The 26,664-nt window shown below is 40.7% G+C and overlaps 1 protein-coding gene across 5 annotated transcripts in view; it reads left to right on the top strand.

The window, feature by feature from the left end:
* The window catches only part of AFF2 (ALF transcription elongation factor 2), a 327,568-nt gene that overhangs the window by 171,323 nt on the left and 129,581 nt on the right, over positions 1-26,664 (top strand). For 4 of the 5 annotated variants that reach the window (XM_050310260.1, XM_050310262.1, XM_050310263.1 and 1 more), the window contains exons 4-5: positions 5,798-5,842; positions 26,105-26,191. In XM_050310260.1, the coding sequence (XP_050166217.1) occupies positions 5,798-5,842; positions 26,105-26,191 (132 nt within the window). The remainder of the gene's footprint in view (positions 1-5,797; positions 5,843-26,104; positions 26,192-26,664) is intronic. The other variant, XM_050310264.1, reaches the window with a different exon arrangement.

The following is a 26,664-nucleotide window of genomic DNA, read 5'->3' as shown; positions in this document are numbered from 1 at the left end:
GTCTTAGCTTAACAAATGAATTAACTTGCTCCTTAAAACTTTCTTGTGTGTTCAGAGTCTCCAGTAAATGCATATTTTACATAACTGCTTCTGCAGTATTTGTTTTAAGGGGGAACAGAGGAGCAGCTCTCTGTACTTTGTTTTAGGCAATAGTTTTTCTTTCTCACCCAAATTTTTATAAATGTAAAAGGTATATATTTTGACAGACTTTTTAATAAGCCCCAGGAGATATTTTTGGGGTAAAAATAATGGGAAATGCAGTCTTCTCATGGTATTTTGGTTCCAGGATGGTGGAGGTGCTAAAAGAAAACAGTGGATATACATTATTTGGGACGCACAGATGGCTCCCTTGAGAATGAATAACTCCTTGAAAAACACGTATATGTTTCTGAATACCAAGGAGCAATTTTGGGGTTTTTGGGGTTTTGTTTTTTTGGGTTTTTTTTTAATACCACCATGTTTTGACTTCATTCAGTTTCCTCAAAACACAGTAATATAGCCCTAATATATGTTGGTGGTATCTCCATAAATACACCAGAAGAAGTGTAACATCAGGTTCCAATATCCATTCCTTACTCTTTTGCTCTTCCCATTCTTGTGGGTTTGCACTAAAGTTACTAAGGAACAGTCAGGGTCTTCCCATCTAGTGGGATTAGTTGGCACCTTTTTCAGGTGTCTCTAACAGGAGTGACCCTTTCTGAACAAAATATTGTGAGAGGAAACAGAGAGAAGCACGAACTGTGAAACAACCCAAGGAGGTTTGAAGAGTGGGCTCTGAGCCAGAGGTGAGAACGTTACTTGCAGTAAAGGCGGGTCAGTCTTTCTCAGGAGGACAGATGGGTAGTCAGGTAGCAGCTGAGGAGGATGTTGGGAAGAGGGGAAACAAAGCCTGAGCATGCAAGGAAATACTGATGGAGGAAAGCTGGCACTGGAAGGACATGGGTGAATCCTCTGTTCAATACAGGTGCAGTGTTGGCTGTTCTTAGACCTGCAACGAGTGTGTCACAAAAATTGAATCACAGGTTCATGTAGGTTGGAAAGATGTTTCAAAGGTCATCAAATCCAATGTCTTGTACCTGGAAACTCTGCTATTCTTAGAACTGCTCGATCCATTTCCCACTTTTTAACCAGAAGAACCAAGCACCCCCTGTTAATGGGAAGCCTGGCAGGAGCTGAAGGCATTCGGAGGACAAGGCTGCTGCTGACTGTCCTCGTTTCGCCGTTTCTGGTTGCCCAAGTGTTTTCCTCTTATCACTGTGTGGTGCACACACTGGAAGTGATCAATCAAGGCTCATGCACAGGATCTTTTCATGCTGGCAAGTGAAAAATCAATTTGTGTTCGAAGGAGTAAACAGTAGTATGAGCTTCATCTCCCCAGAGTCAAAATGGATTCCTTGATGAAGGAGATGACAAGGAAAGCTGAGCTCTTGCTGTATAAGCACATAGGTGCTCATATGCAAGAAATGAGAGTGGTTTCCTACATTCCTTTTACATGCTACGCTCACCTTCTCAATAAAACAAAGATAGGAAGAAGAGATTACTTGTTGAATGCCAATCGTGCATCAATAAAACCAGGGGGACTGTTCATGAACAGTTTATCCAGATGAAAATGTAGTCGGTCAGTTCTGGCAAGGACATTATTCACTGTGTATTTCTGCTTTATGGCACCACATTTGAATTTTCAGAACTATTCTGACAAGCCTGTCGGAAGATTGTGTTTCTGACGTTTCTGAGAAACGTTTGCTGTCAGATGTAAATTACAGGAAAAGGAGTCTTTATATGATTTTTCAGTGCCACAAAAACAAAATCTGGTCTCATGCAGGTTATAAATTGTCCAGGAGGTAAGAGTGGTCAAGGAGCTGTTGAATGAATAAATGGAAGGTTAGATTGACATGACTCATCAGATATTGTAGCCATTTACCTGATGTCATTTGATCTGCATAACATTAAAGGCTGCTTTTCCCTCCCTCTTAGATTTCTGCCCTGCTTCCCTCCCTTTAAAGTTCAGAACTGAGACACCCAAGGCATGCATTAGACCTTTGGTTCCACATCGTTTAAGCTCTTTTCTCTCTCCTATGAGACCAAAAAGCGAAGAGAGCCTTAGAATACTGGCTTGTATTAGGTGGAATATTGTGACCATGTGACCTTTCCTTTTTTTCATTTTTAGCAAACAATATTTAAAAGTAAACATGAAGTGTTTTGATGCAAAAGAGTTTTGCCAGATTAAAAGGAAATTGGAAGATGAGTTCAGTGTAGCATGTAGCTGTTGTGAAATCTTCTTGCTTTGATTGAAGTTTTATTACCTCAGTACGTCTGTCTGCAGCTTATGTAGCATTCACTGGTTTTCAGTCTGGGGTTTGTGAATGCACTGCCAGCCAAGAGAAGAGCTCATGATGTGAATTGCCACCACTTGGTCTTGAGGAAGCCAAATTCCTGGAATCTGTCCTTCCAGCTGAGTTAGACCATGCTGCTCCCAAAGGAAGAAAAGCACCAAAAGCGTGCACAAGGGCAAGCTATCCCCTCCTTTTCAGACTCTGATTACTGATGAAAGCTGAAGAGGAGAGTGGAGGTGTGTGGAGGGGGGGGTGTAGAATCACATAATGGGTCCTGAAATGCTTGCTTTTCATTAGGTTGGGAAAGTAGTACTATGGGATGAATCTTGACTAAGCTACAGGAGGAACGTGGCAATTCTAATAACAGTTTGTTATAGTGCCAGCACCTGGTGATGAATATTGTATCTGCTCTATTTTGTTCTGTCCTGATGAATCTATGCTTGGATGCCACAGTGTGCCATGTGGGCCTGCTCACACTTGTTAGCTGAATGCAAGCGTTTATGGACAATTAAACTTGCAATTTTTGATTCACACTTTGAAAGGTTGAGAGGTTGTTTCATCTTTTTTTTTTATTTATTTTCTGAGATAGGCTGAGTTTCTAATAGATCTGTGCCTTTCAAGTCTCTTAGAATGTGCAACTGCAGCATGAATTTAGAAAAATGGTCTCATTTCTTTAGAAATCCATTAATAGTAATGTACTGAAAGGCTCTTACATTGATCTTCTTTCTGATAGCCATGTTGTAATAATTATTCTTTTAATGTTTGCATCAATCTAAATGTTTTCCTCTTTGTGCTAGCTCCTACTTGGATCTCCCTATATGACAATCACAGCACTTTGACATCTTGCATTACTTTAATACCAGTGATTCAAAACAAAGCAATGCCAAAGGGAACAAAAGTTCTGTCAAGCCATTAAAATCTTCTTTGCCATTAACACAATTAAATTGATGCATGAGCATTTAAAGTTATTAGCAAGTGCTGCCAGCAGAAGCTGGTTGTGATTGCATAATAAATAGTGGGCTTTATTGAAGTAAAATGGTATGTTTATTGTTATTATTATCATTAGTTGTAAAGTAATGTAAACTTAAACAGGGCTGTGAATTGTCAGAGGGCTGTGAGACAAGTAAGAACATGTTCTGCCCTGTATTAATATCCAAGTACACTAGTCATCATTCTTCTGAACAAAGGAATACACATGGTACCTTGGCTAACCATTAGAGCTGGCATGTGTAATGGCAGGGAGGGGTGCTAAATAAGGAGAGAGCTTCTGTACCTCTGCTGCTCTCACTCTTCCCAGTCTGACTCACTCAGCTGGGTTTGGGGCTGCTCCTGTTACTGCTGTGAGAAATTTTGTGGTTGTTGTGTACACTGTAAGCTTATTGGGGGAGTATTTGTTTTGTTTTGTCATATTCCAACACACTTATTTTTCAATGAAAAAAGTGAGGCGTGTATTAGAGACACAAGTACTCCCAGTGTCCCACTGCACGTTGCGGCAGTACCCCTGCTTGCTAACCTTTTGATTAACTATATTCCTCATGGAATGGACAACTGGTGTGAGGAATGGAGAACACAGATTAGCAAAGAATTTACAGGTATTGAGAGGGAAAGCAGTGATTTAAGTGAAAAGTAGGGAGATGAAGGGAATCCAAAGAAGCCCAAGTCATGCGGTGTGAAGGTGGACTGCGTGCTGTTGCAGTTCATGCTGACCATCCACTGGCGCTTCCCAGCCTAGGTTTGGTATGGGATTTGAGCTGAGTAGAAACTGGGGACAAAAGGTAAGGCTCTTTTCTCGGTTGTTTAAAGTGATATTATGGAAATTTGTAATCTGTAGTGGATAAAAATCAGTAATACCCTTGCAGTGTAGTCTTATTCACTTGGGTAATTCTTTACCAAGATACTGATGAACTGTTGGGAATTCAGAGAACTGTGATGAAATAAGCCAGAGGGGAGGAAAATGTTGTTTATCAGGAAAGAAGGTAAAAGTTGAACATACAGGATTTGAGAAAAATGAAGTATTATTCTGCATGTCTGTGCAAATGGGAAGGGAAGTAATGAATTACTTTAGACCAGTGGGAGGAGCTCTACAGAAAGGCTGAGGTGACAGTAAAGCAAAATTTTAGCCATTATGATCATAGAGTACCAAATAGCTTACAACACTATTACATAATTTATTAATGGAAGGGATGGGAGACTCATTTCCCCACAGTTATTTGGGTCAGATTAACCATAGTACTGGAAAATATAGGGAAAATGTGCTACATTAGCAGAGCACGAACTTGGTGATCTAATAGGTCTTTGTGGTCTTTGACTTCTGCAACTACGTGGATTTATTCTTGAAGCTTAGTGCCGGCTGAAATATAGGTGGAAGGCCATGGCCAGTGCTTTTGGTCAAGCTCTACAGCAGATTAGGATGGCAGGGATTAAATTTAGTCATGAGTATCTTTCTTCAAACCAGTTAATAAGGTAGAAGCTTCAGGCAGAAAAGTCTCACTGAATATTTATGGCACAAAGGGCTTAGCTATGTTTTGGTATCTTCCTGAATATTGTCTCCTCCTCTTCTGCTTTACCCCCATGACAAGAGCCCATCATAGCTATCTGCAAGTGCTACAGAATGGTTGTACATACAGGGCATGCCTACCTGTTGTTTCTGTATTTGTTCACAGTATTTAAAGGTTTTGTGCTCTTTCATGCCCTTGGAATGAGGGATTGTGGCAAATGCTGTAAATATCATTTAACAAGTGTTTTCAGTTGGAATATATTAGTAGCACCACCACATGTGTGCGTGGGTATGGCTGTGTACATAGATATATTGCACCTTTTTAAGGGGAGAAGGAATAGCTGTCAAGCCTCTCGAGGTGGATTCCTGTGTGCTGTGCAGGCTTCAGAGGATGTTAACCTGCAACAGGCTGATGAAGTGAGGGACAACAAAATCAGCAACCACCCTTATAGACCAACCAGTATTTTCCTACAGTATATGTTTAAGTTTTAAGAGCTGTCTGGACTGTTAGCCTATTAAGCTGTAGGATAAGATAGTTGATGATAACAGCTTTCTCCTAACTGTTATCACCTCTGTCCTTCACTGCAGCATGTGGCAAGTTAAACCAAACCTCTCCTTCTCTCTGAAGGCTTCCGATAGGAGTAACAGTGGGATCTTCTTCAATTACAGAAGTTTCAGACAATTCTGGTGCCAGTTCTCAACTGTGAGGAAATCAGAGTGCTTTATTGCTTCAAAAGTGCCGTTAGTAGCACAAAGCAGTGTGCAAGAGAAAAACAACTTTTGACAAAATGGGTCCTGCTGATGATTTATGTTGATCTGAACTGGAAAAATTGGTAGGCAAGCGTGGATACAGCAGTCTTCAAACAGAGGCAGCTGCCTGTTAGCTGTTCACCTGTGTGGCTGTAGTCACTGAACTTTGCATCCAGCACCTGACTAAACGTTTCTTTTTTTTTTTCTTTAAACTTAGGTTACCCTTCCCAATGACTCCAGTTGTGTGGAAGAAATACTGCGGGTGAGTAATACCCTTTGCATTTTTATCTTCTGTAGAAATTTTAGTGCTGTTATTTCATCTTTCAAGGAGAGGGTTTGTAGGGCTGTCTTTATTACTGTAGGTAAATAATAACATATCGGTGAGTCTGTATTAAAGAGACACAGCCAAGTGGTAGGCCCAGAGTGCTACTTAGTGACTAAGCTCAGTCCACCTAATATTCTGCATCTGTCAGCTTGTCTCAGTCAGGATTTTTGTCAGGTGTTCTTTGTTAACCTCTCAGTCTCTGTGACTCTATCCAGGACATCCACCCTGATGTGTAGGTGCCTTCAATCTCCTGCTCTCAAACTGACCTGCAGTCTTCCTCCTCCCCCCAGACTACAGTTGCTCATTGTTCATTGTTTTGTTAAAAACTTACAGACATTTATTCTGGGAACTCTGGTCAGTGGTTGAATACAGAAAATTACAACTCCAAGCTAAGCATGGCTTAATTGCAACAAGACTGTGTAACAAGAGAAAGGGGAGTGTGCACAACAAGTCGTACTTTAAATGTAGGATGGGCTTTTCCTCAGACACCCAACTTTGGGTTTCTATCTTGGAAATGAGATTTGCCTGGGGGCAGTTCTGCAACCACCAGTGCCTCTTTGGGGTTTGGGTTTTTTTCCTCGTGGGTTGAATTTCCCACGTGTCAGAGCTACCTCCTTGGAATTGCCAGGCACCCTGCTGGCTTTTGGTGTAGAAGGGATAAAATTTCAGTGGGAATTTCTGCTACCATGTCCTTATTACTAGGAGCTAGTGCTGCAGTCTAATCCAGACCTGAAATTGTGTGTGAAAATCATGCCAACTTGCTTGCAAAGACATGGACTTAACTCTTGCTTATAAAATAAAATAAGCTTCCCAGTATCCATTGTAATCCATTGTAAGAGTTAAATAGTTTGGGAAACTTGCTCCTGGTTTGTGTCCACACATTGTCTTGGGCTACCAGAGATGTCCTGATGGGTTGGCAGTGTTGCTGCAGAAGTGTGTTGAAGCAGCAGGAAAGCATTCATGTGCAGACCCTCAGTAACTCAGGAGTATCTGCACGTGCACCCAGGAGCAGAGAATGCAAGGAAATAAATAAACATTTACTTTCAACCTTCAAAGTGGGCAGGGGTTTATTACCTGAAGAACACTAAGGGAGAAGATGCAAAGGCAATGCTGAAAGGCTGTGTGAAATACTGGATATATTTTAAATGTCTTCTTCCCTTGTTTATATATTTCAATTAGGTTCATTACTAGATTTGGAATGAATGACTTGTTGGCTGGGGAAAGCAGTTGTTTTCAGTAAACAGCATCAAAAGAAAATGTGATGTGGTGAATTTCAGGGATCAGTCATCCAGGTGACAGTTTTAATGGGGAACAGTGCATATAAATCACAGGAAGCAGAAATGTCTTTTTTTCTAATCAAGAGGAGCTGATTCTATTTCCTCCCCCATGACTGTAATTTGAGTCAAGAAACAAGCAGAATGTCCTGGGTTTCCTTCTGAAACCTGCCAAGAGTGGAGCAGGACTTGCTGTTGCCTTCAGAGGATGGGAATGAAATGCAGAATCGCCACTCCTGCCACTCCTGGGCCATTAAACTCGGGGTGGGCTCTTGGGGTGGACAGAGCAGGGATTCGACAGGGGTTCCATGGGCACCTGAAAAAGAGGTACAAACCAGCAGATCTTTCTTAACTGCTGGCTGCTAGATGCCCAGCAAAGACCTGGCAAACCCAGCCCCACCTGACTGAGAATGGGTCAAAATCCAGTCTTCAGGCTTCCCATGGAAGCCCTGTGTCAGGAGATTCAGGCTATCTGCTCCAGGTGAAAGAATGAGCCTTGGTTTCAGCAGAGATTGGAGCATTGGATTAAGCTCCCAGCCCTGACAGGTACTTTTTGGCCTTCTGGAGCCATATACATAGGCTCTGAAGAACTTTGGGGAGTGTGGGACTCAGCTGCCTGATGACAGCTTCCGTAGGTGAAAAAAAAAAAAGGTTATTAACATTGCTCTCAGGGATGTTGCAGAGATAAAGGCAAAGGATTCCAAGACAGTCAGGTCCTGAAGGTGGAGAGCTGGGCTGTAACTGTGAATTTTGACCAACCAAACCTCTGGCAGCATCTGCTCTGGGCTGTACCCACTGCTGAGCCGTGCACCCTAAAGGGCCAGAGGTGCTCTCACTTGGAGCACTGCATGCCTTGAAGTTGGGGTGTTTTTTTCCCTGTTTGTTGGAGGTTTTTTGGTTTTGTTTTTTGTTTTGTGGTGTTTTGGTTTTTTTTAAGCTGAGGAATTAGGTGAGTTAGTTCCACCCCTCAGAAAGACACAACTACCCTTGAAAGGTTTTTTTGCTAGACCTTACAAGGAAGAGGTACTCACGCTAAGATCTATGAGCTCTGATTTTACACAGCTCTTTTTTCAAACTGAACTTGATTAATGGTTTTTGTAATTGTAGAGGTTTGCAATTCCTAATCTGTCTTCCTTTTTTTTTTTTTAATCTTGAAAAAAAAAAAGGTTTAATTGAGTTTATATTCATAAATTTTCAACCGAGTGAGGGGAAAGGTCTTGACTCCGCTCAGACCCCTGAGTCTTCAGAGACAAAATTTCACAGTCCTTTAGATTTCCTGAAACACTTAGCTACTTATGTCATCCTGTGTAAATGCTTTAAGGACTGCTCCCAGTACTACAACCAAAGGTTAATGGCAGACCATTCTCCTGCTGATTTTACTTTTCTAACCAGGATGGTGGAGAAGGTCATGAAAACAACAATAATAAAATAATAATAATAATGAGCATCATCTCTTGTACAACTATGGCCAAACTTGATGGTAGTACAGATTTACATTTAATACAGGTTGCTAATACCAAATTGAAAGACGAAGGCAAATACACTGGTGGTCAGTACCCTTTTTTTTCTGTTCCAAAATGTGTTTGTTTTTTTTTTAAAACCAATGTAACGGTTTTAAGTGTGGATAACATGGAAGACAGGCAATTAGAAGTATGTGTGTGTAATTCACATTTTATTAATATGGATTTAAATTAAGTTGTCACTTGCTATGTGCAGCCATTGAAAAATGAGTTCACTGAAATGTTGTGATACAAAGTGCAGATGGGGTGGGAGAACTGACATTTAAAACCAGTCTCCAAAGCTGTTACTTGTGCCACTTGTACCAGTGCTTTACATCAGCATGCCTGGCTGTCACTGCATGTGATGTGAACCATGTGCTGGCCCAGGCATAGGGGGGTGTGTAGGTGACACTGAGGGTGAACGAGCAGAGATCCTTTTCCTGCCTGTAGAGAGCACAGAAGGGACCTTCCTTAGCATTGGTTTACCTCTGGGTGAAGAGTTGATAAGCATACATACAACATCTCACTGGAAAGAAAGGAAATTTTATTTAACTAAATCTTCTGGAGGACTCATAGTGTAAATTGAAACTTTGGGCTGGGTGTTTAGGCAATCGATTAGATGTAATCCTGCAGAAGTGAGGCTCTGGTCTGTACACACACAGCTTTCCTGTCTGTGTTCTAACCATCTGGGCAGGCACTTCTGTCTGGAAATCTGTCCCTGCTTAGAGGAACAAAAGAATTCTTGTAGGTGCATATTCACTCTGGTAAGGCATCAAGTAACTAAATGGATTTCTGATGTTATGTGGACAGCTGCGATATTAATTAAAGGCTTTCTAGTCTGGAAGCAAAACAAATCCTAAATATAATTCAGATTGTAATAAGTATAAAAATGACTGGAGTTAAATGAGCAAAGTCTGTAATTTTTATGGTTGTCTTCTGATGACTAATGACATTGGAGAATATGTAAATTGATCAGCAGGTGACAATGCCCTTGACTGGACAAATTATGTGTCGTATTACCTTCCTCACACCAATTGAAAGCACTAACAGATTTAATATGTCTCAGCCATAGCTGAAGTGAGCTGTTCACATGGCAAAATTAGACTGTAACAGATATAGCCCATTATTTGCCCCTCAGTAATTGTTTTCTCTTCTAAACTGCAAACCAACAGTGAAGAATGATGCTAAACCTAATTACAATAATTGTAATTTGAAAAATACAGGTATGCTGTCCAGCGTGGTTACAAATGCACTTAGTAGCTGACGGGCAGTTTAAATATTTTCATGTGGAGTCTGGGGGCTTGCTGGGGAGGACATGATGTGAATTTAAAATGATTATCCAGACGTCATTGGACAAGTGAATAACGAGCTGACTGGCCTAGTAAATCATGTGAACCTGTCAAATGTGGGAACACGTTGGGGAGGAGATGATGTCAAGTAACAGTAACTTAGCAACCTGGCATTTAGCTGTCCAGAGAATGAGTAAGAGTAGCCACTTTTAAATAGCTGAGTAAATAAATGAATCCCTATACGTCTTAGGTGTGCTATAAAAATAGCCCAGCACCGTATGTTTTGTGTCAAGCTGCTTCTTTCTCCAGGATAAGGTGATTTATTATTTCTGTTGAAATGAAAAAATGGATTGAAAAGTTAACCCACGTGTAAATGTGGATCTGTGGCCTTTGTCCCTTCTCTGGTGTGCAGCCTTTGAAAGCGTGCAAGGAACGGGTAATAACCTGCTTTGAGATTTTTTTTTTCCTTTAGACTTTGCTTATGTACACAGAGATTTGGATGGATAAAAACAATTAATTTCTTAGCAATTTCTAAGCCATTGCATTTTCAGCTTTTTATCAGCATTTTCTCAATGGAGGCAGAACCACTTCCTGCTCTCTCATCAAAATAAATCAAGGGGTAATTCCACTGACCTCTGATCTCATTTGAGTTCATTGAATTCTTCTTCCTCCCACACTGGTATAAATTGGCAGCAGCTCCACTTATGTTACTGCTGTTGTTATTAAATAAAAAGGAGTTACCTCTGCATCACTTTAGGTACATAAAAGCAGAGACCAGTTCTTTGCTCTGATGACTCTCTAGATGTAGTCTCGTTCTATAAAATGGAAATGCTGAGTAGTTCTTTGAGAACAGCTCCTTCCTGGTTTGGTAGGTGATCAGCTCAATTCTGGTCTCAGTATCACCACAAGCATTCAGCAACAATTCCAGGGAGGTCAAAGGAAGCCTTTTCCCAGCATTTTGTGCACTGTCCAGTATCCACACAGGCAGGGTGAGATCAATAGCTGGAGTCATGTGAGGACAGCCTTGTCCTTGTAGGCTTGAAGTGCAAAAGGCTCCTTGGGAGTTCGATATGTCAGCCTTAGGTCTCCCCAGCCTCGAGCAGACCCTTCACACAGAGTCTGGCCTTGGCCCCTGGGTGCTGATCGCAGCAGAACAGCATTGGTGAAGTTTTTAGCTGTTTCACCCTTACAGGGACAACATTGTGGTGGCACCTCACGAGATGGACACCTCAAAACTGTCTCTGTCAACTTGAGGGTGCATCACCTCAAAAGCTCAGAGCTAACTTTAGGCTGAGTGGGAAGCTGGCATGAGTCAGTGCCAAGTGTTTAGCTTAGCCCACAAAAGTCGGTTTTGTGGGCCACCATTGCACTGCTGGCGTGGCACAGGTTAGAGATGAAAGGAGTTCTCTGGTGATGTAGATATATAGTATAAACCTGCTTTGTGCTGCCACATGAGCGCTGAGCAGGCTCCTGCTGTTGGGGAGGTGACGGGGAGGAAAGGTTGACTGTCTGATCTGACAAATGCGTGTGGGTGTGCAGAGTTTCCTGTATTCGAAAGCTGGTGTTTTGCACCTGCCTGTTACAGGGATAAATGCCTCTTCAAGATGTAAGGCAGCAAAAGATTAGACCTTTGTCAGGACAGACAAGCAAGGTCTGATTCCAGCTTGCAGGCACATTTATCAAATAAAGGTTTTATTTTCATAGCGGTATTAAATAAATTATTTAGCAAAGAACTTTGGAATGTAAAATCTGATCATTATGTGGGTCTATTGCAGCCTGTCTGCACTGTAACAATAAAAAAGATTACAAAAGGTATTCAGGAAAAGAGAGAGAGATTGCCATGCACCTATTTCAAACTCGCTATTCAATTCTGTTTTCTTATCTCCTTTACCATAATATTTTAACATATATTTTTGTACTGCCAAATTGAAATATTGCTGATTTCAGTAGTGTTATATAATTCTGCTGTCATTGCCAGATTTACCATTGCTACTAAAATTACTGTAAAATGAGCTGACATCACAAGGGTTTGGACACGTATTACTTCTCCTGAAGAGAAAGACAGTACTCCCATGATAAATGATAAATGAATGACTGCCAATGAGGGAGAGAAACTTGTTTTCCAAGCTCTTCAGCATCTCTTTTGTACAAAAACAACCACTTCTAGTTCTTCTTTCTTATTGATAATGAGCTCAGAAACAACCTACTATGTATTGCAACATGTTACATCCTCAGCATCTTCACTCTGATTCAGCACTCTGTTATTATAGAAATAATTACATATTACGAGACAATACTAAGTAATTGTTTTAAAGCCAGTTCAAACAAGGAAGTAATTGAAGGGAAGTCATTGTCTTGGAGGAAAAGATAGTAAGTTTTCCAGCTTCTGTGAAAGATCAGATGCACTCTGCAGCACTTAAAAGTATTTTTCAAATATCTCTTTTAAGTTTTGTACTTCCAGAAATAAGGGAAAGAGATTAAAAAATTGTGAGAAAGCAATTTGATGGAGTCTTGCAGTTGAGTGGAAAGTGTCGTAAAACTAAGATTCCTACTCCCAATTTGGAGACCCATGGGACCTGAATTCTCATCCCTCCTCATCCTTGTAAATTAAGAGTAACTTCCTTATCTTTGAGTGAAAGAGGTAGAGAAAACAGACCCAAGGAATCTGGGATGTCAGATCAGCTTTGACCTTTTGTGTGCTCCCATGAACAGAAAAAGGGCCCAAGTGCTGAACTCAGTGGAGAATTTTAAATGCTACAACACCAATTCAGTGTTTGGCTCAAGCTTCCTTAGGGACCTGGAGGGCTGCATGAGTTTATGTTGTATAAAAACATGATTAAGAACTTCAGAGCCTGTTGTGTATCTGTCCTGGAGTGCTGCTGCTGATTCCAAAACTTCTGGTAACAGCTACAGCACAGTGAGCAGTGCAGCCAAGCAGAAAAGTCATCTGAAGCTCCTACACTCCACTTACACAGCTTACTGCCAGAGTATTAAACAAAAAAAATCTAGTCCTATTTTGAGATAGAGGTAGTAGAATATTTCTCTGGTCTCAGATTAATCATTTCTGTTATTTCATCTTGTCCTGTCAAAATGAAACATGGTTAAATATGGGCGCTGAGTGTTTAAACTGCTAGCAATGTTACCTTTCATTTAAGTAGATTAATAATGTGTACTCTACATAACAAATTGCTTTAGGCACAGAATGAAGACATTGAAAACATATTAAAATCGAGTTAGGCTTTCTGAAATGAATGCATGCTTTAGAAACAATCTTGGATTGAAATGTCTGTAACATCATCTGTGTCTCTTTCTTTCACAAAAGGGAAGGGCTCCGTTTTTGCAGCCCTGAGGGCAAGTGTTGCAGATTTAAATTTCTGGTAGGAAACCTCCCCGTAAGTCAGTGCTGCTGAGGAAGCTGATGGGGTCTGTGAAGGATAAGTTGACCATATGTTTTTAGTCAAGAGAAAAAGATTAGGAAAAGGCTAGGCAGACTTGGGGTGTCCAAGGGAACACTGGGCTGGAAGATGTAGCTCAACAAATCTTCAGAAAGAGTTACAAGAGCCCACCTCTTTGAAATTCTCTTCTGAAGTTGGAGCCGGCCTTTACAAAAATAGTTGATGTTTAAAAGAAATATATATGTAAGGAAAGGAGTAGAGAAATTAAAATAGTGGACCAAAAAGAGACCAGATGCTTGAGTCACACTGAGTTTCGCTGCTTTATCTGCACTCGCGTGTTGCAACTTTTCATGCTTTACTGCTTTGTGCTCTGAGAAAGAAAGAAAACAGGACAAAGATGACACCTGGAGCAAACTTGAAGTTTCAACTTTGAATCTCATTGTTGCTCTCAGAGGAAATGAGTGGTAGTCTGTTACAACAGATACCAGGAATCCTTGTTGCCAGTTTCTTAATGTACTGCAGTCTAAATTTAACCAGTCACTCCTAATCTCTTTTTCTTAAGGCAAGAAAACAGATACAAACTGAATTATGGAGCAAAAAATATTTATTTCTTCCTGAGAGACCCCCTGGACAAGCAGGTGGACTTTTCCTTGGGCAGAGTCATAGGGTGATACACAGCCTTGCTGGCCTCCATGGGGCTTATGGATGAGATGTGGTTCATCTTCTCATCTCTTTGAACACCCTCTCAATAAGTGCTTGAATACATACACTCAGATAAAACATCTTACCTTTAATTTTCCTGAATAACCTTGAGATGCCCCTTTGCTCCACAGTGTCTCCTTCTATGAAATGGTGAAATAGAGCCTCACCCACACTGCCTTTGTTAAAAGTTAAATTGGTTGCTAGCAAAGTGCATTGATGTCCCTCAGCTGGAATTACTGGTGATAATTGGGCAAAAGCAAGGCTCAATCAGATATTTAAAATTATACTTCATACTGTGAATTATCCATTTCTATAGAGGGTTTCTAACATTTCTTTAAAGAAAGCATGTCACTGAATTAAATGTTCAGAGAAACCGTACTAACTTCCAATCTATTTTAGCTGTGTATTTCACATTGTGCTTATAATTGTGTTTTTATTGAATATGTAAGTTCCTTTGAATTTCTTAATACAGTACATGGGTTTTAATATACATTTGAGAAGAATGCATACTGTGGATGGGTGGCACTTTTGAGGGTTTTCAAATTGTCACAGTAAAATTGTCACATTTGTTTAATTAGCCTGTAGGTCCTGCCACATAGATTTTTCAGCTGTGTAACAATATCTTCGGATACTTAGAAAATCAGACCAGAATGCCTTTTTTCTTTTCTTTTTTTCCTTTTTTTTTTTTTTTCCTTTTCTCAAGGAATTTCTCACACTTCTTTTTGATTTAAAAGCAGTCATACAGGCACCCAGCCTTGCAAAAGTCAGCAGACAAAAATGTCAGGTTCTAGCATTAGAAATGAAGATGCTTTCATTAGTTCAAGGCGTTGAGGTGTTTGTTGGCCATTGTTCAGAGGCAAGGGAGAAAAATTGTCTACAAACACAAATCTGAAGGTCAGACCTAAGTGCCCAGATTTATATGTTTTCAACATTCTGCATACACTGTGTATTCTGCCTGGTGCAATTGTTACTGTATGGCCTGCCAGGGCTCTGGTGAGGCTGTCACTAGAAACCCTGTTATCAGCACTTTACAGCTCTTGTTTAAGTGTTTTCTCTATTCCAAAATTTCTGTGCAGCATCTGAGTAAATATTGTTTGGGGGAGGTGGAAATACTTGTTAGTACTTTGCAGGGTGAATCAGGAACAGCATGGACACAGATGGGCATGGGAGACTTGCACGTGTTGCTAATGGGGGAAAAAAATGGTCAGGGAAGTGTTCATTGCATTTGCTACTGGTTGAGTGGGTGATTTAAGGCATGGACCAAATTTCACCTCTGGAACCAAGCAGGAAAATGACAGGTGCTTATCTCTTGTCAGGAATGCTGTGAGATCTTCTGATGGAATTTACTGCACAAGCACTGAGTGTCAAAGACCCCTTTGGGCTTTGTAATCCATTAATTTCTTTACCATAAGTATATCCTCCTAAAGAATACGTTGTTTGTGTACACCAAGGTACTGTAACCTTTAAAAGTACTCTTCTGAGCCTCAGGAAAAAAAAACAAACACCACACCCTTTGTGTTTGGTTTGCAGGAGAACATTCCCAGTAGTGGGCTTTAATTTTTTTTTTTTTTTTTTAAATCAAGCCAATTAATCCCTTCCACTTATTCCAGTATTTTATCATTTCTAACCTCTTGAGTCAGCTAATCTTTTCAACAAGAGGTCTGAACTGCCAGTTTATCTGAAAAAGTATTGTTGTACCAATCAAATGAAAACTGGTGCTCAGAGTTTTTTTGAAGAGCAGCCCCTTGCCATTCCTGAGTTCAGACGAAAACAAAGAACACAGCTTCAACAGTGAGGCGTTCACTGGAGGCTTCTTTCCATGAAAATAGTTATCACTTCTTTCTTCCTTGGCAATTGAGTCATTGTTGCTTTTAAAAGAGGTTGTCATGATCTCCTCATTACCATTTTTCTTAATATGATAAGTGTAAACTACAAGAGAGCTATCATGTTTGAAAGGATACAGGAACCCTAAGGAATGTTGCACTAACTGCCTGTGCTCTTTGAAAAGGCTTAGACTGGGAATTTGACTAAATGTATCATTCTGTCTACTTTGCAGCAGCATTGTCATTTTATAAGAGTCTTTCACTTAGAACACAAGTTACCCTTCAAAAAGAATGCTGTGTTACTGCATCCAGCCTTTGTATGTCTCCAGCAAAGTGAGATCAACAACTCCTTTTGGTAGTTGCTGGAACATAATAATACATTACACTTTGTATAAAAAATAAAAAAAAAATATTCTTTGGCAGGTTTATTCCAGTTCAGCTTTGTTTGGTAACTGGTAATTGTCAGTGTTTGACACCAGCTGGAGCTGCAGCTATCACTGACTGCTTAGAGCTGACAGCAGCCATGGGGCTACTGGGTGGTCTTTTCTTGGGCTTGCTCCAAGTTTGTTCCAGATTACTCATATGACCCCTGATAAACTTTTACTAATGAACAGTGTGCTATTCCTTTTTGGCCATCTAGAAGCCAAAAAAGATGATACGTGTCATCGTCTAGTAATGTAGATATATGATTTCTAAATGCCAGAGCACCATACTTACTGCGTTTCAGTGCTGTGGCTTTTGTGTCCTGTTCATTGATTTTCCTGTGGGAAAAAAAGTAGTGTAGTGTTTGGAGACAGGAAGGTTATGGGCTTTGCCCTTTTTCAGCCCTGTTTTTAGGACTCAGTTTATTTCAATGTAGTTTGCTGTCAGAAGCTTTTAAAAAATGCAGACACAGGAGGAGGATATATCAATCTGGTATGGAGTCAGACAGCCCTGTGTAGGACCAAGCACCCTCAGCTGTCATATGTCTTAGTGGCAGTCCCAAGTATTTCATATTTCCAACCTCAAACTTACTAGCTTTGTAAGAAAGAACACGCTGGGAAACGAGGAATCAAACTCATGCAACGGTGGTAACCTGTCTACCAGAAAAACTCTGAAGCCTCCATACCTTAAGGGAGATCAAAAAAAAATCTCAGCATGTTTTGGCTTCATTTTTCTTTACTCTTTAGGGCTGGCTTACTTAGGTAAGGCTGACATGCCAAAAAAGTATATGTTGTATCAAAACATCTTCTGTATCATACATCCATTTTTCCTACACCTGTTGGCTTAGCAGGAGTGGATCAAAGGGGAGTGTTGGCATGATTTACAGGACACACAGATGCAGGAACAGACCTGCTTCAAGGCACAAGTGAGGAAAAGGAAATCTAGACTGAAATGTTTGTTCTTTTCTAAAGGCTAAAATTACTATAATAAATGCCAGGTTGCATGAGAGGGTTTCAGGTGGCTGCTTAGGTCTTTCTGTAAGAGAAGAGAATTAAAGGGTTGAGCATGAGAGGCAGCCAGGACTCTACTGCTCTGTTACAGAACCCATATTATATTCTTTGTTGAACATGCTAAGCTTAACCTTACAAAAGGTGACAAAATTAGAGGATCCAGTGATTAGGCTTCAGTTTGGAGTTTCTTTGTTCATCCAGGGCATGCCAAATGCCAATCAAACTGGCTGTGTTGTCCACACAGGATTTTCCAGCCAATATTACCTGTTGCCAATTTCCAGCCAATATTCAGAAGTTCCACCACTGCCTGAGACATTGCATAAGACAAAAAAAAGAGACAGTTTTTGCCCCCAAAGCATTCATAGTTCCTGATATAGGCACTGGGAAGATAATAATGCTCCTTAGGGGAAAATGAATTCTTCATATGTGAAGAGCATCACATAGGTGAGGAAAAGGAAATGGTGAAAAAAGCCAGCTTTGGAAGGGCAGGTTTGAGCTTTTCTAGGTGTTCACTGTGTCTTTGCTTCAGCCTCAGACCTCTGTTTTAGCGACATTACAGTTGAGGTGTTGATGAGACCGTGTAAGAACAACATTAAAAACAAATGCAACCCTGACACACCCACTCAGGAAAACCCAGCACTGCTGCAGCACTGCTTGTGTGGTAAGCAGAATAAGAGGTCTGGCAGAGTCTTGGTTTGAAGGCGAAAAACCAGCTTTTGTAAAGGATTTCAGTATGTGTTGCACAGCAGCTTCATTTCTTTGTATTTGATGAGTAACAACTCAGAGTCCAATCTTAACGAAAGCAAATCATGGCTTATACAAAAGAATTTAGCTTTAAACTCATATAAATTGCCTGAACTGGTTTCTTATTTCCCCCCATACTGCTCCTGTTTTAAGACTAAAGGTGGTGTCTTCTGGCACAATTTATGTTTTCAAATTCCTGATGATTTTTGGACTCAACTTCATCATATTGTCAGGATTTAAGTTATATGTTGGTTACATGGGTCTAAAATATAAAACAGTTTCTGTGCTAAGCTTACTGAACAAGAAGTTTTGTAGTTTAGCAATTTAATTTTACCTGATATGGAATTTGGAGAATTTATTTTTTCACTACATCGGCATAAGTGGCTCCAGAAATTAAATGTGTTTTATAATAAATTGCATTGATAAGATCTTGTCCTGCATAATTCACTGTTGTATTTTGTGTGAAGAAAACCATGAATTGATTACATATGACAATGTAAAGGAGGTGATGTAATGTATTGTATAAATGTGCACAGTGGAGTGCCTCAGGGTAGTCTTGTTTTGTAACTGTAAGTTACAGTTCTGCTCTCCTCTTGGTGTGAACCCTAAGTTTCAGAGAAGAAAACAGGCAGTTCAAGACATGCTTTTTTGCTTGTGAAGCTCAGGATGGATGGAACAAATTACCAGATTCCCTTAAACAAGTGCCAGCAGTGAATAGTTTCAAAACACAGTTGCTTATTTACTTGGAGAATGGGGTTTTTGCCAATGTTTTTTAAATTGCAGAGATGAAATTATATGTTGGTATTAGTAAATTTTGAAAGAATTAGCTTTTTATGACTTATTGTGCCTTTGTTTATATTATACTGTTGCAGTGCCAGGATGTTATGTTGCATTTAACAGTTCAATGCATACTTCCTATCTCTTGGGGCCCTCATGAAAATTAAATGTGCCATCCCTGGGGATGGTTACCAACAAGTATGATTTTCAATAAATAAAGTCAATGGGATATGGCTGTGCATCTCAGGATGAGGAACTGGCAAGAACAGGAGGTATTGCTTTGTCCATACTGTCCACAGCAGGGCTCTGGTTCTGTGTATTGGGCAACAAAGCCATTAGTTTAGTTACTGGAGTGACAGCTGAAGGATGTCTGGCTTTCTGGGACTGGATCCTGTACACGTGACTGCAAGTACCTGAATATTTATGGGTGTATCAGTGACTTGTAGGACTCTAAAACTGGTGTTAGCTGGTGTTAGCTGGAATATCCAATTCTGGGTGTGATATTAAACAGGAAAAGGCTGAGAATTAGTAATTACGGAGGATCCAGATTTTACCCTCATGATTACTCTGGTGTTCTTGAAGTGCTGTGTGAAGGACACAGCCCCAAACGCTGTCCATAGCGTCCCAGGTGGGCAGGACCTCGGGTCTGACCCATTCTGATGGTTCCATGTTCCTGACCCATCAGGTCTGTCCAGAAGAACAGTTGTATGGAAACAGGAAAGCCTCACGTGGCCCAGCATCTCACATGTGCCTGGCAAAACTTCAGAGCTTTGGTCATCCCCTCCTTGCACTCAGCCATTATGGGCTGTCCTTAGCAAACCCCACATATTCCTGAGGCAGACAAGACACCCCCTGCCTGTCTTGGATGGGGAGTTACCTCAGCATTGTTGAGTACATGCCTGTCTCGTGATATAAAACGTACTTGTCAAGAGAGCTGTTCCATGTGCTTCCTGTAGGGCCCTGTTCCTTTTGTACACAGTGTGAATTCTTTTGCTGATTACGTTCTGTGACCTCCCGTGTCCTTCCTGCACTCTACTCATCCTGGTAACCTTAGCCTGGCAAGAGTAGGGATACAGCTGCTGCAGATCTCTTGCTCTGTGCAGTTCACCACAGTGATGTTTCCGTGGTAGGTCCCTGTGGGGATTGTGGTGCGTGTCCTAAAATGCCAAGAACAAGTGAGAAGGGGCTCAAGGGCACAGAAGTTGCTTGGGATTAAATTGGAGGATCGTCCTGGGCAGTGTGAGCCACGTTCAGGACAGCTGTTGACCGTATATATTTATAATCTTCCTGAGGTGGACCCTGAAGAAAAAATATCCAACCTGTTTCACAGAGGAACCTCAGGAGTGAACTACTGTGTGCATGATGTGGATTGTTTGGGCCCAGGGCCCATCAGGAAGCTAAATCATTTGACAGGGTAGACACACTATTATACAGGCTATGGTTTCCTTTAGGATTGTATCCGACTTGTTAAATTGGAATCCAATGGTGGGTTCATGTGGTGTAGCTTCATTACTCTCCCCCTAAAACAGCTTCTTGGGCTGAGATACCTTCTCACTATAATATGGAGCATTGTTTTTCTTCACTTACACAAGATTGGTTAGCGAAGTAAACGCATCAGTCGTGATTTACTATTTTTTTATTGTCTTGTAAATGCTCTAAGCAAAGAATGTGAGTGTTATTAGTTATAAAAGCTACAGTATGAGGAAAATATATTGGAAAGTTTGAGGTATACAGGAGTCAGAGAGTACTGAGAAACTCAGCAGAAAAAGAAAATGTCCATATTTCTTTGTGGATTTCCAGCCGTTAACAAAGTAGGAAAGGAAAACATATGTTGTAAAGTTTATAGTCAACCTCTGTTGGTTTCTAAAGCAATTTCTATATTCATTTTCACTGAATATAATTTTTGTCTGTCCCCTTCTTGTTAATATGGAACAGGAATAATAATTTACCATCCCCAGCTGGCAAAGAGAACTTATTTGTTGTCACTGATAAAACCCACAGGTGAATGCTATGGTTTAGGTTACGGTCAGGGAAATGGTTACTTTTTGTAGAATAAATTCTGCCTTTTCCATAATAAACTCATGCATTTATGCAGTGTATTTCCAAATGGATTTCAAGCAGTTTTTGGTACAGCAACAAGATAAATTCTAGTACAACCAAGACATCATTGCAGATGCCACCACGTTGTTACTTAAAAAATATGTACTGGGCACTAGCCACTCATAATAAATTTGCTATAGCATTTGCATGAGGAAAGTGTTTCCTGCCTTAAAATTCATACCAGAAAAAATTGCTTTCTTTGGAGACCATCACTGAAGTCTTTTGGTTGTTTTTTGGGTTTTTTTCTCTTACAGGCCAAAAGGTGTGGTATCCCTTTGATGATGATAAATTTGCCTAAATGCTGAAACATAATAGTGAAATGTATATTCATGAATTTATCTATCATGTCCCTGTCAATACTGACAATGTATCAAAATCCCTTCTTAAGAAAGCCTTTGGCCCAGTATAAATCAGGCCAGATTACTGATCAGGATATTCCCAAATGCTCCTGCAACTTTTCCTTCATAAGGAGTGTGAATGAAAATGACCCACAGGGTTATCGCCTTTGTGTTCCTTTAGGGTTTAGTGTCATTTGGTTGTCCATGTATAAATATGTGTCAGTATATTCATTCTTTCCTTATCCTTTCCTCTAAAGATGAAACGGGCTGAGATGTTTTTTAATTCAGTATGCATCACACACATAAAATGTGGCTGCCCCTCATGCATTACTGGCTTCCTAGCAGATAGAGTTTGATCAGGTTTGTATAAATGCAGAAACCAGAAAGATGCTGTGAAACAAGACATGCTTTTTACTAAGGTTGCATTGATAAATAGTTAATAAAACATTAATAAATCATTATTAGAGTCTTTAATAAATGGTAAATCACTTGGCTATCTTTATTCCATCAAGGCAGGAGGTTGCTTAGCACCAGCTGTAGCATCAAGTTTGTAATAACCTTAGAAAATCTATTCATCACATTTTAATTTTTTCTGAATGCAACTTTAACATACTGTGTCACCAAAAACTGGAGAAAGTTTAAAGCAACAGATTTAGCTAGAAGTTAAAAGGACTGAGAAGGGCATTTGACAGAGGGAATACTTCAGATAAAGTCTCTTTAGCAGCAGTGGCCTCAGACTGCATTTATTGCTAGTGGTGTGTAGGGGGCTGCACCTCCTCCTGCTCCACTGGCTGCCCTCTAATGATGTGGGCAAAGTGTCAGTCCTGAGACTGCCTTTGTGGCCACAGAAGGAAAACACCAGGATTGTTGCTTTCTTCTGCTGCTTTTTTTTGTGAATTTATCCACAAGAGAGGCAGTAAGGATAGGGTTTGGCCAACAGAGGTCTGTCAAAACTACAGAACAAGAAAAAGGGCCGGGAAAGGTCTTAGAAATTTCATCACCTACTATGCATCCCAATCCCAATGCAGGAATCAATTCTGCCTAAGCCATTCCTGACTGATGTGTTCTGATCTGTTTTTAAGTGTGTTCCTCCACAGATGGAGTCTGTGTAGCTCTCTGAGTAATCTATTTCAGTGCTGCAGAATCCTCACCATTAGAGAGCCCTTTCTTACGTCTAACTGGAATTTTTCTGGCTGCACTTGAAGTTCATATCCACGCCAAAACTGGAGAACAGATTATTCTCTCCTTTAGGAACAGATCTTTCTGTAATTGAAGACTGTTCTCATGTCTCCCCTCAGTTCTCCCAAGGGAGGTAGCATGAGCCCTGTATCTTGGGAGACTTCAAATTAGATCAGGCTAAGCAGTTTAGAGTGCACTGCAGGAAGGGAAGCTGCCTCTGTAGGAATGCAGAGTACACAGTCCTGGTTCTTTTTTTCCATAATGACCTCTTAGAGCCTGGCTCAGGGCTTTTATCTGTACTTAAAAACACGGCACACTTTCTTTTGAACAAGAAGGAAATGATGGAAAAATGAAATACAGAGACAGGAAATAAATCTTGAAGGCGGCTATTAATTTTAGGGACTGGTTTTGTAAAGCTATTTACCATCTGCCCCATATCCCCCATACTCAATTCTTTAGCTCTGACCTTTTCCCTAGAAACTTGCAAGTTTAAATCCTTCCCCAGTGCCTCTCCTCCCATTTAAATCGTGATTTGGCTTTTGTACCTCTGCAGCCCTTAGAAGGTTTGCTTGGGGTATTTGTATTTTGGGTGATTCATTAGATCATGTCTGCATGTGTCCTTCTTAGTTACTCACCTGAGGGCTTTTACAGCTGAAAAAAGCAGACTTAGCTGAAGAGACGAGCGTGCCTAGCTCTAATAAACAAAACACATGGACTCAATTAAAACAATGTTTAAATAATTTTCAGAAAAGGAGGATGCTTGATGTTACTACATCAGAGGACCACAGTGACTTCTAAGCCAACAAACTGTGCAGGTTTACTTTCTCATTTAATCTCCAGGTCTATAAAAAAATGCATGCTTCCATAGCAGTCATCTACCCACTCCAACAGTTAACATGATTTTGGAATTACTTTAAGTCCAAACCATGTGAAAATAAATCCTAACTCAATTTTCTGGGATTACTTTGTTTCCATTAAATTCCTCTTTAAAGCATTTCATATGCTCAGTTATGTTATTTTTACTTCCAGGAATTTCTAAATACTTCCAAATTTGGATTGATTAAAGTTTTTTAACTTTTCCTGGAAAAAAAAAAAAAAAAGAATGTAATTCTCTGCCTACTTTCCCAGGTATTTACAAACCAAGGTAACTGACAGGCACATCTTAATGCACAACACACACACTGTCTGTGTAGCTCTTTATAGTCTTAACATATTAGAAGGTAGATGTATCAGATTTCAAAAGCTAAACAAAATAGAGCTTAACAAGTACCTAAAGATGAGGGACCTCCTAAAGAAATTGGGACATAGCAAAGGATGGTGAAGTCATGTGGATGATTAAACAAACAACGTCCTTCTGATTCTCCAGGGTAATGTGCCTGTGCTTAAGGAGCAGAGAAGGAGTGAGTTGGGCTGACAGTCACATCCCTGCAGGATGTGGGGGTTTGACCCTTCCCTGACAACAGTGCAGTACCATTTTCAGGTGTCATTCTGTAGCTCAGCAGTTGTTGCCCAGACGTTTTGAAGTGACATTTTTCAGAAGAGTAAACTCAGAACTTTCTCTGCCATCGTTCAAGGTTCTTTGCTCAACAGTGCTCTGTAGGTAGCTGTAGGTATGTTTATTTAACCAACTATATACTTCCTCACTCCTTCCATACATAGTGTTTGTTTATACACCAAGCTTTAAATGTTTGTGCTGTTTTGCACGTGTGATTCCTATCTGGAATCTTCTGTCCAATAATTCTTGTTGCAGTGATAATTGAAGTGAAATGCTTTAATGTAGATAGCTTGTACCTTTGTAATAGACCTTGGTGCTCACAAAGTCACTTTGCAAACACATAGATTGGATAGTCCTAACCTCTCTGAAGTTGACTTTTGCTTCTGACCTCAGTGGAGTCAGGATTTCATACCTTGTAATTGAATTTCCTCAAATAACAGACTCCTTTTCCCACTATTTTATGTTCAGGTGTCCCCTAACAGGGAGATGACCAGGTTTGCTTACACTTCAGCCTGCCAAGTGGGGGCACAGTGGATACTAGATGCATTTTGACAGTGAATATTCTGAAATGTTTGCTGACATCACCTTCCCATGAATCCCAGGCTTTCTGTACAGCCTTTTATCTGCGGCCAGGAAGAGACTGAGGTCAAGCCTATAATTGCAGTTCTAGAATACGCTTCATTTCTGCCTTCAGTCAGACTGCCTGGCCCTCTTTTAATTACGCCACACAGCCTCTGTTTCATCTTTTTGCTATGAAGAGATTTGCCACAAAGCAACGTCTATGGCGTAGGATTTGGCAGGAGCACGCAGGATTTGGATTATATTATCTCACAGAAAAGTTCAGCGGATGCTTAAATCTTTTTCTGCCTTCCCCTGTGCGGAGGTCAGACAATCAATGCACTAGAACAGTGCACTGCTTGTCGTGGCCCTGGGCTGCTGCAGCCCCGTGCACCGGGAGGGATGAGCTGCTCACCAGCTGCTTCTTTCCTCCTCATTGCCACAGTCTGGGCTTTGTGCAATAAAAACTGGCCCTGGTTGAGGATTTCTCTACATAGCAGTTGATCCTGGGCCGTGTCCCTTGCATGGCTCAGCCAGCCCTCACTGCAGTAGCAGCTGTGCTAAGGGTAGAAATTTGATGGGCCAAAAACACTAGTGCCTCTCAGGAGCTGGGGGAGGTTTATATGTCTGTCTGTCCCACTGACTGAGGATCATGGTGCACAGTTTTCCCTTCTCTCTCCTAACCTCTTGTATGACACATACTTTGGGAGGGATGACTGAAGATCTGAAACTTGTTGGCTTTATCTTCAGTAAACTATACATTAGTGTCAGCTGTAGCCACCCAGGGCGTGTAGCACCCACCACACTGCCCTTTTGACAACAGTTATATTTCCTTTAATTAATTGTATTATGTTATATTTTTATTTGAGGAACATTTGCAGTGGTTGTCATGCTACCTAAAGAAATTTGCCTGTTCGTAAGCTTTGTTGGGAATGGCCCTGGGTTTGACCAGTATGAAATAGCAGCTGGGAAGTTTACTGATGTCAGGATTATGGCCATTGAACATAAAATTTCCTAGATCAGACCCTCTTTTGCTCTTTGCCTCACTTGCCTCAAGAAAGAATTCTTTTCTGAGCCTCGTAGGCAAAGAAAAACAACCAAGACAAAGATACAACAGAATGCCAGAGACAAGTATTACTACCTCTCTGGATATTTATTAAATTAAAAACAAAGATAAGAGAGAAAGTAGCAGTATCTACCATAAAACACGCTCATTAGAAGGGCATTTACAAGCTCTGCCTAAACCAACACTTCTGTAGTTTCTCTGTTTTGCTGTTTCCCCACGCACATGCACACCCCCACATGGCTGCATTTTGCCACCACACACCCCTCTGTGGGGTTGCACCCAGTGCTGTGCAGGAGGGTCCCCTTCCTGCTTGGGCTTTGCAGGTAAAACCTTGATTTTCTGAGGAGGTGCTGCCTGTTGGGTAGTTCAGGTGTTCAGCTGTGATTGATAGAAGGATGTGTGATGGTGGGGTCACTTCCTTGAACAGTTACATCTCCAGGCTCAGTGGAGCACACATGATCCTTTTCAGCTCTCGTTCTTCTCTGTGTACGTGAATTTGTTTTCAAAACTTTTTCTTTCTTCCCTAGGAGATGACCCATTCCTGGCCTCCTCCTCTTACTGCTATTCACACTCCCGGCAAGGCTGAGCAGACCAAGTTTGCTATCCCAAGCAAGGTACCAGTAGGCTATCGCCAGTGACCTGATTAGCATTCTGTTCTGTTGAGTGTTCTTCACTGGAGAGTTTATTTTTGTAACTGGTCCCATTTTCAAAAATTTCTAATACTATTTTTAGTTGGAAATTCCCAATCAGACTGTTGTTACTAGTAGAGCTGCTTGTTTAAAGCTGCAGAAGATACAATGGAAACAAAGTAAACTTTATCTCTGTTGTTATAGGAGTCTTTCTAAATTAAGTGCGATGTACTTTGTTTGTTTTTCCTCCATTATTATTTGAGCAATGAAAAGGCTGAGGTGGTCATTTGTTCCCACTAACTGACTGATTGCAGGGTGAGGTTTAGGCTGCATGGTCAGATTACTGTGGCTGAAAAGGTCCCTGCATGTGAAGAGTGCGATGGCATCTCTCTGTGTCACACCCCAGTGGCACACAGGGTTGGACAATGCAGTCCTCAGCACTGGCCTTGTTAACTCAG

Source organism: Myiozetetes cayanensis, unplaced genomic scaffold, assembly GCF_022539395.1.
Source record: "Myiozetetes cayanensis isolate MyiCay16 unplaced genomic scaffold, myiCay2020 scf15, whole genome shotgun sequence".
NCBI classification, from domain to species: Eukaryota; Metazoa; Chordata; class Aves; order Passeriformes; family Tyrannidae; genus Myiozetetes; species Myiozetetes cayanensis.
Note: the sequence above shows the minus strand (reverse complement) of the source record. Positions and strands in the feature narration are given on the sequence as shown.